The sequence below is a fragment of the Haliotis rufescens genome, unplaced genomic scaffold (genome assembly GCF_023055435.1).
Source record: "Haliotis rufescens isolate VD_foot unplaced genomic scaffold, xgHalRufe1.0.p SCAF_2, whole genome shotgun sequence".
Lineage (NCBI taxonomy): Eukaryota > Metazoa > Mollusca > Gastropoda > Lepetellida > Haliotidae > Haliotis > Haliotis rufescens.
This window is the reverse complement of record NW_025963890.1, coordinates 68,336,255-68,351,728: the sequence shown is the minus strand read 5'-3', so window position 1 is coordinate 68,351,728 and position 15,474 is coordinate 68,336,255. Positions and strand designations below refer to the sequence as shown.

Here is a 15,474-nt window from a genome sequence, read left to right as displayed (position 1 = left end):
ATTGTAATAATCTTGGGTGTCTGAGACGTGTAAGATAATATTGCATTCTCAAAAGACATATACCGGTAGGAATAAAAGATGTACGAGTCTAATGTAAACATAAGACGACCAGATGCAAATTAGTTCGTAAGACAAAGTCAATGGGAGCAATGTGTATTACTAATACAAATAATCCAAATCGAGACTGAACACAGTCTGTATAACCTGATATCATATTGTTAGTGTCATTTCCCGGTGATGATACGTCCAATCCAGCCGTCCATATTGCGACCACCTTGGCGCAGGTAAATATTCGTCACTTTTTGTCATATTTGTTTGTTGTTTAAGGCCGGTCTCAGCAATATTCCTGCTAGATGACGTCGGCCTGTAAATAATCGCTTCTGGACCAGTCAATCTAAGGACATATTGTCCACAACGGACCACGCCGTTAGGGTAGATGGCAATCTACCAAATCACCGAGTCTGCCCATCCCTACGTACGACCGGCCAATGTTGCTGGGGACCATTTCTCACCCGGAATCCCCTGGGGACTTTTTTCCATGAGAATTGTTTAACACACAGGTACTCGAACTTGTCCTACCTTTCTCGTCATACCACAGTCATAGTTTTCATCCTGTTCCTTGTTTGTATTAATAATATATCAAACAGCACTTTATACCTGACCTACTCATTTGGCCCGTGAAGGCCCGGTGTAAAAAAGGTCTTCAGCAACCCACACTTGCCGTAAATGACGACTATGCTTGTCGTAAGAGGCGACTAACGGGATCGGGTGGTCAGGCTCGCTGACTTGGTTGATGTATGCCATCGATCCCAATTGCGTGGATCGATGATCATGATGTCAATCACTGGCTTGTCTGGTCAAGACTCGATTACTTACAGACCGGCGTCATAAAGGTGAAATATTGTTTATTGCGGCGTTAAACAACAAACAAACAAACAAACAAACCTACTCATTCATATATAAAACTTAATGACAATGTTCCCCATATGCATATACATCTTAAAGGGGGGGTCCGGTGTGGCCCCCATTTCCAGTTCATCATGACTGGTATAGCTGTATAATGCAATCATATACCCACACATATGTTCCATGTTCTTTTACGTCTCATTCCACCTGTTGCCGTTCATGACATCATGAATATACTTGTATATGTCATTACATATACACTTATAAATGTGCGTTAATGTCCGTATCAATTTGTGTTCTGTTCATTCAACCACATTCAGCGTCTGTTTTTCCTTGTTTTGGACTAATACACATATAATTTACTATATGGATAATACATATGTGTTTGTACATATACTGTGTATACCTGTATAGGTACCATCACACATACACATATAAAACGGAAGGCAGCAGTTTGTGTACGGGCTAGACATTTACGATAAAGGGAGGCAATTTGCGGGGAGGTAACTCGTGTATTGACAAAAGTTCCGTCCAAGACATATGTTCACTACAATGAAAATGGCCAGTGACATGACACATTTTGACATTTTGACAGACCGTATTCTTGAAATGACGTAAACACTGACGGACTACTTCCACATTCCTGGGACACCCCTGAGAATTCCCCAGCACGAATACTAAGAGAGGAGTTGTTTCGGTTTCGATGGGAAAAGTCTGAGAGTGCATGCCCATTGTTCGTGTCGGCCATTTCTGCACTCGATGTACATTGTACATCTATTACGACGCGACCGCCTCTGTGGTCTAGTGGTAGAGCGTCCGCCCGGAGAGCGGAAAGTCCGGAGTTCGATCCCCGACCGCGTCATACCAAAAGACGTTAAAAGATGGTACTTGTTGTTACCCTGTCGGGCGCTCGGCATTAAGGGGCTAAAACATGGACTGGTCGGCTCGGAGTCAGAATACTGTGTCTGAGTGGGGTATTCATGTTAAACTGCGGCAGGGTATCTCAGTGAGCTAGCACTATAAATCGGCATCAGTCCGGACTAGTACAAGCAGCCACACAAACACACACACGTACAAGCACGTCGCTATATATGTGCAATAATCTTGGACGCGACGTTAAACCCCATTTCACCTCACCTCACCTCACCTCACCTCACCTCACCTCACCGCACCTCACCTCACCGCACCTCACCTCACCTCACCGCACCTCACCTCACCTCACCTCTGTTAGGACGCGCCATGGCTGTGACCGACAATTGAGGTAGTTCTTAACAGACCTTTCTCATCTTGTGATGATATTATTTTAATAATTTATTGTAACCAAACTTCAAAAGATGTTACTGGAGATCAATTTGTGCGTACATATGGTAACGTCACCTCTCTTTTTGAGGAACTATTTAGTTCCTCGATACAACTGATTGTTGTATTGCTGAGTGTAAACATGAAGTGACACGAACTCGATAGTATTATACCCAAAAAATAGCTCCGACGTCCATACAGTTTGGCCAACACTCTATGAACGTTCATACTCCAATGAAAGCACACAAGAGAAAGTAAATTCTCTTAGTAAGAGGCGACTAACGGGATCGGGTGGTCAGACTCGCTGACCTGGTTGATGCATGTCGTCGTATCCCAGTTACGTGGATCGATGTTCATAAAGTCAACCACTGGCTTGTCTGCTCCAGACTCGATTATTTACAGACTGCCGTCATATAGCTAGAATATTGCTGAGTACGGCAACAACAAACAAATAAACAAAAAAAACATTGCCCTCACTAAACGCTAAAAACTATACAGAATCTCGTTATTTTCAGCAGTCGCATATTTAACTATGAACGGACAACCCGAGCAGATACGTGCCTCGTGGTCATACGATATCCTTTCCGAGATTTGGTTACTGCTTCAAGCCTACCTTTAGCGAGAGCAATTTAACCTAAATTTCGGAAAGTATATCGTATGACCACGTCTTCTTGTGTCTCCTTGGCGGCTAACCGATTAGTGATATGACCCTTTTGTAAATATGGAGATATTGTATTATGCTCACGTTCAATGGTTAAATGATGTATATCAAGTAACACCTTTGTTGTCAATGATTCAATGCTGTTTACACAACAATTTGTTGCCTATAGTAAGATCCATAATTCTGACACATGCCTACTGTGCAGGGGCGGTCGGGTAGCCTACAGGTTTAAGCGTTCACTCGTCATACCAAAGACCCGAGTTCGAGTCCCCACATGGATACGATGTGTTAGCCCATTTTATGGTGTCGCCCGTGATATTGCTGGAATATTGCTAAAAGCGGCGTAAAACCATACTCACTCACTCTTACAGTGCAGAACTGCGTATCTCAGGCGAACCAGACTCCTCCTGTGATCGTGTGTTCAAGTACTAAATACGATATGATTATGATTATTGATATGCCAGCACAATACGTGGCACGTGGTGGCACGTGGTCCTGTGCACAACGCAAGGTGAACTTAAGCAACGTTGGTCTCGGAGAGTAGTTGGATGGGTGACCACGTTAAGCAGCTTGACTCCTGAGAGTTTCTAGGCCTTCGGTCCTGCCCCCACACTGAAGCACATGTACCACATGTGGTGTCTCTTTAGGCAAGTGACTTTGTTGGAAATGTGCCTCTGTTCACCCAGCAGTGAGTGGGTACTCGGTAGGATGAGATGGCTGTTAACCTTCTAGCGCCTCACAGACAGCTTGGGTTGTATACTCCCCAGGGAGCTGAGAATGAAAATCGAGTGCTCACTGATCCATTGACCGGGGTAATAATAGTGTAGCGCTATGAACATTCACTTGGTGAATGGAATCTGGCGCATTATAAATGCAATTATTATTATTATTATTATTATTATTATTATTATTATTATTATTATTATTATTGCCTGTGCTCATCTTCAGTCATCAGTGTGGTTCACGTCTAGGGCCTGCATCACTATGCGCACGCACATCAACCTGCCACGCCCTGACATTACGAAACTATTGTTGAAAGTGTGTTAACCCGGTTCACTATTATATTGCATTATATCACTGTTACCTTCAGATGTGTGAGCTGCATACGTGACATACGTGACACCATGACGCCGTCACGCATCACGCTGCTCTGTCTGGTGTTGCCACTGTTCGGCATTACAGAGGCGGTCGATATCTGTGAGTAATACATTCAATAATACATGAAGACAGCCTTGTGAAATAATTGAAATGATTTCATTCCCCTTGACAAACGAATGTTAATACACACCAACATGCACACAGACCTACATACTCTTACATCCACTCACTCACTCACTCACTCACTCAAACACGCTCGCAATTCGCAAACACACAAGCGCACAATATACACATTCACACACACTTACACACTCTCAAACAGACACTCAATTATTCACTCACTCACACTCACTGTGTGTGTGTGTCTGTGTGTCTCTGTGTGTCTGTGTGCGTGCGTGCGTACGTACCAGGGTAACAACAAGTGCCACATGAAGCGGCCAGGGGATCGGACCTTCTTCTCTGCGGGCGGACGGACGCTCTATCTACTAGTGAGTGAGTTGGGTTTAACGCCGCTTTAAACAGTATTCCAGTCATATCGAGGCGTGTGAGCTTAATGTGGGAGGAAAGCCCGAAGTGATGCAGGTCTCAGACGTTTACCACTTCGGTGAAACACACGAGCACGTGTATGGTGCTGACAAACCTAGAAACATAATCGGGGCGAACCGGGATTCGAACCCACAATCATAGGTTTCTGGCGTGCCAAGGGACGCAACTCTGCACAGCGAATCGCGGAGCCTTAGACGACTGGGCCACCCGTGCCCCCGCTCTATCTACTAGACAGAGGCGGTTAAATTAGAGAACACTTGTAGTAACAAAATGTCTTCTTTTATCACACATCATAACAGTTTCTATTCTTCAACTGAATTTTTCAGCTTCGCCGTCAGCTCCAAATATGACGGTTGATGGCGCCGCAACGTTTTCTGCCGGCTATTATTACATCCCAGTTGGTAGGACAGTGAATCTCACATGTAGGGTGACGTCATCAGTGTATAATTCAAGCAGTCTCGTTATCGCACTGAACGACCGTCAACGTCATGACGTGATTAAGCGTGATGACGCCACAGCACAGCTCACGGTAACCAAAATGGCACCAGGGACGTTTTTCGGGCAATGTTGTGTCAACAGTTGCCCATCTATGACCGAACGGAATCCATTCCATCCGAGGATAGCCCCGGTCACGCTCAGATATGGCGGTACGTGCAGACATATATGTTTCAATAATGTGACAGATCCTTAGGTTGCATGGTGTTAACGATCTGGCTTAAATCAACTCGGGTGCAAGTTGGGTGCAAGTTGCTTTTGGTGACGACAGGGAAAGTAATGGATGGAGCGATAGTGAAGGTGGCAGGGGGTTAACTGATGAGAAGATTAGTGTTACCGCACTCAGCAATATGCCAGCATTATGACGGCAGTCTGTATCCAGACAATCCAGTGATCTACACAATGGGGTTACGATGACATGCATCAGCCAAGTCTGCGAGCCTGACCACCCGTTAGCCGCCTCTTGCGACAGGCATAGACGCCTGTTACAAGCATGGGCTGCTGAAGACCTATTGTAACCCGGATCTTCACGGGTAAAAGGTGATGAGAGTGCTGGCAGTGGATGTCAGGGGTTAAGGGATTAGAGCAATGGTGATGGCGGTTGGGGGTTAATAGTAACGAGAGCGAGAAAGTTGTTGTTGTTGTTGTTGTTGTTGTTGTTGTTGTTGTTGTTGTTGTTGTTGAAGATTTAAAACATTTCATGATGATATTTCAGAATTAGCATATTTTTTCATGATTCCGAGCTTCTAACATTAACAAAAGATATTAAAAAACTATTTTTGGTCAAGCTAATTGACAATTAGGAAGACTTTCCTTCGTTCAGACTTTAAATTTCGGAAGTTGAACACAGAAAAATGCAATGATTTTCATCTCCAATATCGGATATCTCCCAACTTCAACTGGTAGTGGTTAAAGCGTTCGCTCGTCACGCCGTGATATTGCTGAAATATTGCTAAAAGCGGTGTAAAACCATACTCACTCAACTGGTAAGCGGTGATAGGATGTCCCCAAATAGTGAAGACGTAAAGCCAAATGTAGAAGGAGTTTAGTGAGAGTTTTCAATTTTGAATTCATTTTAGAATATGCGGTAAGTGGCATCTTTTGGGGGAATTCGGAGTATCCGCCTCCCAGTGTTGCCGGTTTATGTCATGGAATATTGTTTAATTAGAGAGGAGAAATGAAATTCTGCGTTAGCCATACACAAGATAATCCAGAATTATTTAAAATTGTCTGTATACATGATAACTGTTTAAAATATTTTGAATTAACAATTTTATCTTTCGATAAAAGATTGAAGAATAGAGGACAATTTTGCCTTATATTATCTTGGCCTAAAAGCTAATCACTCTTGCTTTAACCGAAATATGTGAAGGTATTCCACCGGATTCGCTATATAGCATTAATAGAGGCGTGCTTTTCTTTAAAGTTTTCCAAAAAATGTAATATAAATATAATCTGTTTCCTTCGTGTTTTGAAAACCCCAAATTTCACCCCCATTTAGAAGAATGGATTCAACCATTGCATCAAACGGAAATAGTTGTCATTTTAGTGATAGATGTAACTTACGGCCTTGCCGTAAATCAAATGCATAGACTTGGTAGCCTGTTTCCAGAAATGTACTAACATTTAAATAATTACTTTTGTCAAATATAATGCCAATTTATCCCCAGGATTACCACAAAATATCAATATAGTTTTGGAAGTGTTAGTTTTTAGTTTTCAAGATTTGCAATATTAGTCAATAACATTCTGTTACGTCTGTAAGTCTCGGAGAACGTCGTTTCGGCACAGACATGACACGGGTCACATCGAGCATGGGATTACAAAACTCTGTATCTATGATTACACCTACTCATCCGTTATCTGATAAACAACTCTATACCACTCATATACAAAGAAAGCAAAACTGGCGGAAGTGTTTCACCTTGCCTTACACCATCTAATCATGGAAAGGATTGTGAATAATTCCCTGCACTGGAAACACATGACTTAATTCTATTTACACAGATCTAATTATTTGAATGTATTTCCCACCAATACCTTGTGCTGGCAGTTTCATTTCTCCAAACGCTATCAAAGGGGTTATTTTTTAATCTATAAAACAATTTTTTTCTGTCTTGATTTACGTAAATCTATTAGGTAGTGAATCGAAAGCATATGACCACTTGAAGATTAATCCTTTCTGGAACCAACTTGGATCTAAAAACTCATATATTCTATTGCTCAATATGCAAGAGTAACGTTTTCCAAGACAAGTTATAAGATTAATAGATCTATAATTTTCTGTTTCTTTTTTTATCACCTTGACCTTTATATATTGGTTTAAAAATAGCCACTACTCAGAAAATATACCATGGCCGAATGATAGGCTAAACAATTATTTATATACACTACACAGGCATCATTATAGACGAATATTTTTTTAAGCATTCATTTATGATATAATCTGCTCCAGATGCCTTTCTGCTTTTCAGCGATTCTTTTAAGTCTGTCATTGCAACGAGTAAAACCTATGCCAATAAACTCGTGGTCAGAGAGATCATCCGACATTGACCCAGGCATATTGTCACTTAGCTTTTTAAATAACTATAAAGTATTTCTAAAGCTGGCATACCAGACTTTCGTTCTTTATTACGTGAGTGAGTGAGTGAGTTGGGTTTAACGCCGATTTTAACAGTACTCCAATTATATCGCGGCGTGTCAGCTTAATGTGGGAGTAAAGCCCGAAGTGATGTAGGTCTCAGACGTTTACCACTTCGGTGAAACACACGAGCACGTGTATGGTGCTGACAAACCTAGAAACATAATCGGGGCGAACCGGGATTCGAACCCACAATCATTGGTTTCTGGCGTGCCAAATGGACGCAACTCTGCATATTGAATCGCGGCGCCTTAGACGACTGGGCCACCCGTGCCCCCTCTTTATTAAGTAACATCTTCCCAAATGATGATTTTGAATCATGAATTTTCTACTCGATTAATGTAATTTGAAGGATATTAGTATGCAGATTATTATGTCATTACAGGTTTCTTGTAAGATTTATTGACATTTAATAAACCTTGTGTATTGCCGATACTTTTATGCCCGTGGAAAGCAGTCTTTGCCAGGTGATATTTGGTTCTACTGATCACACACTATCGTCTGAACCAGTCGCTTAGACCGAAAGTTTGATACCTGTTGTCCGAAAGTTGTTTTTGCAGCCTTCCTAAATACGTCATGTATTTGGTCAACAGAGTCATAAACAGTCTTTTTCGAAATCTGTCAACTCTAAGTCCCATCTTCCCGAGGCAAGTGAGTTAACTGACTATAAAAGTCCAGTTCCCACCCTTGCTGAACTAGGCTGGTATTATGGAGTTACATTTTGGCCGGACTAACGAGTCTATGCATAGTCCAATCAAAATCGCGCACCGAAATCGAAATCCGGTTCGTAAAGTGTCATGCAGATTTCGGTCGACTGCAGGATTTGCAAAGCATGTGCACCGCCAACTCGTTGTCAACAGATATTTTCTAAATCTTTTTCATGTTTTTAATCAAGGCGCTCGCGTGATTTGATGCACTTCGCGATGGAAGTCTCGTTTTATCACAATATAGATCTTGATTATTGATCAGATCGTCTTGACTGGGCGCCACCGTTTTGTTAGAAGCAAATGCAAGTGATACGAGAGGTTGAATCTGATTGGTCAATAGGAGAGGCATAGAAAAGACATAACTCGTAATAGCCACTGGTGGCGCTACGATCGAGCCCAGGAATTCCAGCCTAGTTCGGCAAGGGTGGAAACTGGACTTTTAAAGTCAGTTAACTCTCTTGCCTCGGGAAGATGCTCTATGTCCATGCCCGTGAGTTTCCCCAAAATGTAAAATTTCTTGGGGCTTTCCCCCGCACCAAACTGACACTAATGTAACTGGAATACCGTTCAAAACGGCGTTAAACGCAAATCACTCACTCACTCACTCTTGTAATATGAATGGATAAATAACTATCACTATCCCGTACACAGACCCACCTAAACCGGTGAACATCACCTGCGCCTCCATCGACGGCATCAACCTCAACTGCTTCTTGACCACCAACGACACGGGGCAGTACACTAACTGGAACCTCACCTACTGCATTGAGGAGTAGGTACCTGTAGCGGGCACAATAAGCGATCTTCTTTCCTTTTAAATAACCCCACTAGTTAGGAGTTCCAGACATAATTGCCTTTCCCATATTAGGAAACAAATACATTGCCACTACATTGTTGAAATGTTACGGATCCCTGTGAGAAGAGGCACGTGTACTCTTTAGTCGTGAAGTACAAAAAAACAACCCGTAACATTTTGTAGGATAATTAATTCGTCTCGGAATAGGTTCCTTGAACATTTTAATGAACAATAAATGAACGGAAAGGAGAAGAATGTGTGATAGTAACATTGATAATAAAGACCGATTATTTTACATTTGACCAAATCTGTGAGATAACTTCATAACCTTCATATTCTTTCAACAGGAACCTGTTGTTCGGATTAAAACCATTTAACTGAATGCCTTTATGACTATCACAGGAGAAACATGACATCATTGAAATTTGACACTCCAACTCCCAGCTGTATTTCAATGACACGGTCTCAGTATGAATTTGACTATGCAACCATATCAGTACCCAAAGCCCCACCTTCTATATATATCTTTGCTTACGATGTTTTGTGCGATATTCATGCATAGGCGGAAGTGGGGTGATGGAGATTGCATTTCATCTCATCCGGTGTACTTCGATATAAACGTAAGAAACCTGTCCGAAAGGTGTTGAAGTCAAGGGCGGATCCAGCAATTTTAAAAGGGAGGGGTCCAAAATATCAAAATCCTCTCTCAGATTTTACTGCCTACAACATATTATATTTGCTTCCCAAAAGGTTGGGGGTTGGGGGTTTGGGGGTTGGGTGTGTGAGGGGGTTGGGGTGGTTTCGGACCCCCTGAAACCTCCCTCTGAATCCGCCTATGGACGTAACATTGAAGTTAAAGTGTCGCATCGTGACGCTGAAGACTCTTGTCTGATTCCCCATATGGCCACAGTGTGTTTTTTGGTGTCTTCCGCTTTACCATTGCTAGAATATTACACGAAACGAGGGATTTTCATTTTCTTCTAGTTACATACCAACAGACGACCCGCTGGCATGTACAGGAGACAGTCCTCCCCTACCTGGCAACACGACCAGCAGCAATACATGTCGCCCGTCCCCCGACCGGTCCACCCCGGGACACGGGGTGATGCTGTTTCTCTGCACCACTGAGATGCTGGAGCGTCAGGTGTACAGGGTGCACGTGGATGGCAGCAACAACTACGGCACGACTTCCCATGAGACATCGGTCTACACAGGGCCCAGTATAGGTTAGTTGCCGCACTCACGACCGCAACATCACTCAGATCAGGTTCTTATTTACTATGATTTTTAACAGAATAAATAAAAGCTCCTTTGTGTTTCTATAAAGGTAATGTTATTTTAATCGCGCTGAAGACAGATCCAGTTGGCGGGTTTTTTGTTTAAATTTTTTTTAATGAATTTTGATAAGTTTGAAATGTGATTTGAATGTCTGGTTGTTGTAATACCCAATAAGTGATAAACTACAGTTTGGAAGGGCTAAAAAATATGAAATGTGTCATTGTCTTTTGTGCATTGTACACATACAAATGGTACCAACTGTAGTCAGGATTGAACAATCCTCTCACTGTACACACGACCAACCAGTTGTCAAGACACCAAGGTATCTGGGTGTCGATGTAAAGCGTATTGTGGTTCAAACAAAAGCTGCATCTCAAATTTTATTTTATTTTGTTTGACAGCAAACCCAGTCTGCGATAGCGTTCTAACACGTTACAGTATCTAGTTAGTTTGTGTTCACAGTGCAATACAGTGCCGTAACAGGGCTTGAGGTGGACCCGAACGTCACGTCCACCAGTATAACACTCCTATGGGACGCGCCAGTACACATCTCAGGGGCTGACCCTGTATACAGTGTGGTGGTCACCCAGAGTGAGATGGGATACCGTGAGGTAGGTCACGTCTTACACTGAAAGATGTAGTGAAAACTCATTGACCCGTGAAGATCCGGGGTAGAAAAGGTCTCCAGCAACCCATTCTTGCTGTAAATGGCGACTATGCTTGTCGCAAGATCGGATGGGATCGGTTGGATCGGGTGGTCAGGCTCATTGACTTGGTTGACGCATGTCATCGTATCCCAATTGCGTGGATCGATGCTCATGATGTCAAACGCTGGATTGTCTGGTCCAGACTCGATTATTTACAGACCGCCGTCATAAAGCTGGAATACTGCTGAGTGCGGCCCACCACTATCAGGGACGGAATGCTGACAAACCAGTGATTATATATAGGCCCAATCGGGGATTCGAACCTATGGTTATTGGTTCCTGGCACGCATAAGGGACGTAACTCTGCACAAATAAATACGGCGCCTTACACGATTGGGCCCTACCTACCTAAAGAATCACAAACTCTTGATTTTATGAACTTACTACGTTGTGTTACCTCTGAATCGATTCCAATATGCCAAACCGTGACTGCTTGTCCAGCATATGTAATAGATTCACATGATGGGTGTAAGCAATTGGCATGTTCTAACTCTCCCAGGTATTTACCAGCACAGTCAACAGCTTCAAGGTAGCCCGGCTGAGACCGGCAACGACATACCTCGCTGAAGTTCGGGCTAAACCGAGATCGAGTCCCTATTGGAGCAATCCAACCTACATCAATAAAACTACACTGGAAGCAGGTAAACCTCGACACATGGGGTTGGATATTAACACGAATGGGCAACCATATAAATATATTTCTCAGTCATGTGTTCCCCTGCGATGTATAGAGGATGCTGCCGTAACGACGATGTAAAACATTCAGCGAACTGCGATAATCTTCCGTTACATCTTACATCGTCCGGAATAACGAATGTCCGGATTAAAGAATATGCTAATTAACGAATGACGGATACATGGCAATATGTCTTTCATTGTACAGAAACGTTCCTAACAGTAATCAGTAAAACGGGCTTTCCGGAATAACGGCGTTCGAATTAACAAGGTTTTGCTGTATCGTGTCATCACAGCGATCATCTGATCATGAACCTCTTACGAATGGATTTTAATATTAACTGAAATGTTTCAACAGATATAGTTTTCATGTGCATAGGTATTCTATCAGCATTAAATGACATTGCGATATATCTTGCAAAGACTCGTATAGTCTATTAAATATATTTTACTACAGATTATTGTCGTTTTCCATTAATTCTCAGCACCGGGTGTCCCACCAGGACTCAGCCCAGGGATGTACACACGTTGGGAAGACGGTGTCCATTTGTCGGTGTACTGGCAAGTGAGTATGACAGACGGTGTCCATCTCTCGGTGTATTGGCAAGTGAGTATGACAGACGGTGTCCATCTGTCGGTGTACTGGCAAGTGAGTATGATTAATATATTGTTTGTTTGTTTGTTTGTTTTTTAACGCCGCAATAAGCAATATTCCAGCTATATGACGGCGGTCTGTAAAAAAATCGAGTCTGGGCCAGACAATCCAGTGATTGACATCATGAGCATGGATCCGCGCAATTGGGATCTATGACTTGTATCAACCAAGTCAGCGAGCCTGACCACCCGATCCCGTTAGTCGCCTTTTACGACAAGCATAGTCGCCTTTTAAGGCAAGTATGGGTATCTGAAGACCTATTCTACCCCGGAATCACGGGTAAAGTGAGTATGACAGACGGTGTTCATGTGTAGGTGTATTGGCAAGTGAGTATGATGACAAACGGTAGGACGGTAGTGATTTGTGTTTAACGCAGCTTTGAAGAGCATTCGAGTGAATATGTCAATGTATTGGCAAGTGCATTTTCCCGAGGCAAGAGAGTAAACTGACTATAAAAGTCCAGTTTCCACCCTTGCCGAACTAGGCTAGTATTATGGAGTTACATTTTGGCCGGACTAACGAGTCTATGCATAGTCCAATTAAAATCGCGCAACGAAATCGAAATCCGGTTCGTAAAGTGTCATGCAGATTTCGGTCGACTGCAAGATTTGCAAAGCATGTGCACCGCCAACTCGGCGTCAACATTTATTTTCCAAATCTGTTCATGTTTTTAATCAAGGTGCTCACGTGATTTGACGCACTTCGCGGTGTAAGACCCGTTTTATAACAATATAGATATTGATAATCGATCAGATCGTCTTGTTGGGCGCCGCATTTTTATTTGAAGCAAGTACAAGTGATACGAGAGGTGGAATCTGATTGGTCCATAGGAGAGGCTTAGAAGGGACATAACTCGTAATGGCCACTGGTGGTGCTACGATCGAGCACAGGAATTCCAGCATAGTCCGGCAAGGGTGGAAACTGGACTTTTAAAGTCAGTTAACTCTCTTGCCTCGTGAAGATGTAACAAGTGCGTATGATAGGAGATGTTCATGTGTAGGTGTACTGACAAGTAAGTATGACAGGCGGTGTTCATGTGTAGGTGTACTGGCAAGTGAGTATGACAGACGGTGTTCATGTGTAGGTATACTGACAAGTGAGTATGACAGACGGTGTTCATGTGTAGGTGTACTGACAAGTGAGTATGACAGACGGTGTTCATGTGTAGGTGTACTGGCAAGTAAGTATGACAGGCGGTGTTCATGTGTAGGTGTACTGACAAGTAAGTATGACAGGCGGTGTTCATGTGTAGGTGTACTGGCAAGTGAGTAATACAGGCGGTGTTCATGTGTAGGTGTACTGGCAAGTGAGTAATACAGGCGGTGTTCATGTGTAGGTGTACTGGCAAGTAAGTAATACAGGCGGTGTTCATGTGTAGGTGTACTGACAAGTAAGTATGACAGGCGGTGTTCATGTGTAGGTGTACTGGCAAGTGAGTAATACAGGCGGTGTTCATGTGTAGGTGTACTGGCAAGTGAGTAATACAGGCGGTGTTCATGTGTAGGTGTACTGGCAAGTAAGTAATACAGGCGGTGTTCATGTGTAGGTGTACTGGCAAGTAAGTAATACAGGCGGTGTTCATGTGTAGGTGTACTGACAAGTAAGTATGACAGGCGGTGTTCATGTGTAGGTGTACTGGCAAGTGAGTAATACAGGCGGTGTTCATGTGTAGGTGTACTGACAAGTAAGTATGACAGGCGGTGTTCATGTGTAGGTGTACTGGCAAGTGAGTAATACAGGCGGTGTTCATGTGTAGGTGTACTGGCAAGTGAGTAATACAGGCGGTGTTCATGTGTAGGTGTACTGGCAAGTAAGTAATACAGGCGGTGTTCATGTGTAGGTGTACTGGCAAGTGAGTAATACAGGCGGTGTTCATGTGTAGGTGTACTGGCAAGTGAGTAATACAGGCGGTGTTCATGTGTAGGTGTACTGGCAAGTGAGTAATACAGGCGGTGTTCATGTGTAGGTGTACTGGCAAGTGAGTAATACAGGCGGTGTTCATGTGTAGGTGTACTGGCAAGTAAGTAATACAGGCGGTGTTCATGTGTAGGTGTACTGGCAAGTGAGTAATACAGGCGGTGTTCATGTGTAGGTGTACTGGCAAGTGAGTAATACAGGCGGTGTTCATGTGTAGGTGTACTGGCAAGTGAGTAATACAGGCGGTGTTCATGTGTAGGTGTACTGACAAGTAAGTATGACAGGCGGTGTTCATGTGTAGGTGTACTGGCAAGTGAGTAATACAGGCGGTGTTCATGTGTAGGTGTACTGACAAGTAAGTATGACAGGCGGTGTTCATGTGTAGGTGTACTGGCAAGTGAGTAATACAGGCGGTGTTCATGTGTAGGTGTACTGGCAAGTGAGTAATACAGGCGGTGTTCATGTGTAGGTGTACTGGCAAGTAAGTAATACAGGCGGTGTTCATGTGTAGGTGTACTGGCAAGTGAGTAATACAGGCGGTGTTCATGTGTAGGTGTACTGGCAAGTGAGTAATACAGGCGGTGTTCATGTGTAGGTGTACTGGCAAGTAAGTAATACAGGCGGTGTTCATGTGTAGGTGTACTGGCAAGTGAGTAATACAGGCGGTGTTCATGTGTAGGTGTACTGGCAAGTGAGTAATACAGGCGGTGTTCATGTGTAGGTGTACTGACAAGTAAGTATGACAGGCGGTGTTCATGTGTAGGTGTACTGGCAAGTGAGTAATACAGGCGGTGTTCATGTGTAGGTGTACTGGCAAGTAAGTAATACAGGCGGTGTTCATGTGTAGGTGTATTGGCAAGTAAGTAATACAGGCGGTGTTCATGTGTAGGTGTATTGGCAAGTAAGTAATACAGGCGGTGTTCATGTGTAGGTGTACTGGCAAGTAAGTAATACAGGCGGTGTTCATGTGTAGGTGTACTGGCAAGTAAGTAATACAGGCGGTGTTCATGTGTAGGTGTATTGGCAAGTAAGTAATACAGGCGGTGTTCATGTGTAGGTGTACTGGCAAGTAAGTAATACAGGCGGTGTTCAT

At 43.2% G+C, this 15,474-nt stretch overlaps 1 protein-coding gene across 1 annotated transcript in view; it reads left to right on the top strand.

Annotated features, from left to right (window-relative positions):
• The first annotated feature begins 244 nt into the window (after positions 1 to 244).
• LOC124134633 overlaps positions 245 to 15,474 on the top strand; it is a 29,717-nt gene continuing 14,487 nt past the window's right edge. Inside the window, exons 1-8 of the mRNA XM_046499568.2 lie at positions 245 to 284; positions 3,957 to 4,063; positions 4,837 to 5,157; positions 9,005 to 9,125; positions 10,134 to 10,375; positions 10,890 to 11,038; positions 11,634 to 11,775; positions 12,295 to 12,374. Coding sequence (XP_046355524.2) covers positions 3,991 to 4,063; positions 4,837 to 5,157; positions 9,005 to 9,125; positions 10,134 to 10,375; positions 10,890 to 11,038; positions 11,634 to 11,775; positions 12,295 to 12,374 — 1,128 coding nt within the window. The 5' untranslated portion in view covers positions 245 to 284; positions 3,957 to 3,990. The remainder of the gene's footprint in view (positions 285 to 3,956; positions 4,064 to 4,836; positions 5,158 to 9,004; positions 9,126 to 10,133; positions 10,376 to 10,889; positions 11,039 to 11,633; positions 11,776 to 12,294; positions 12,375 to 15,474) is intronic.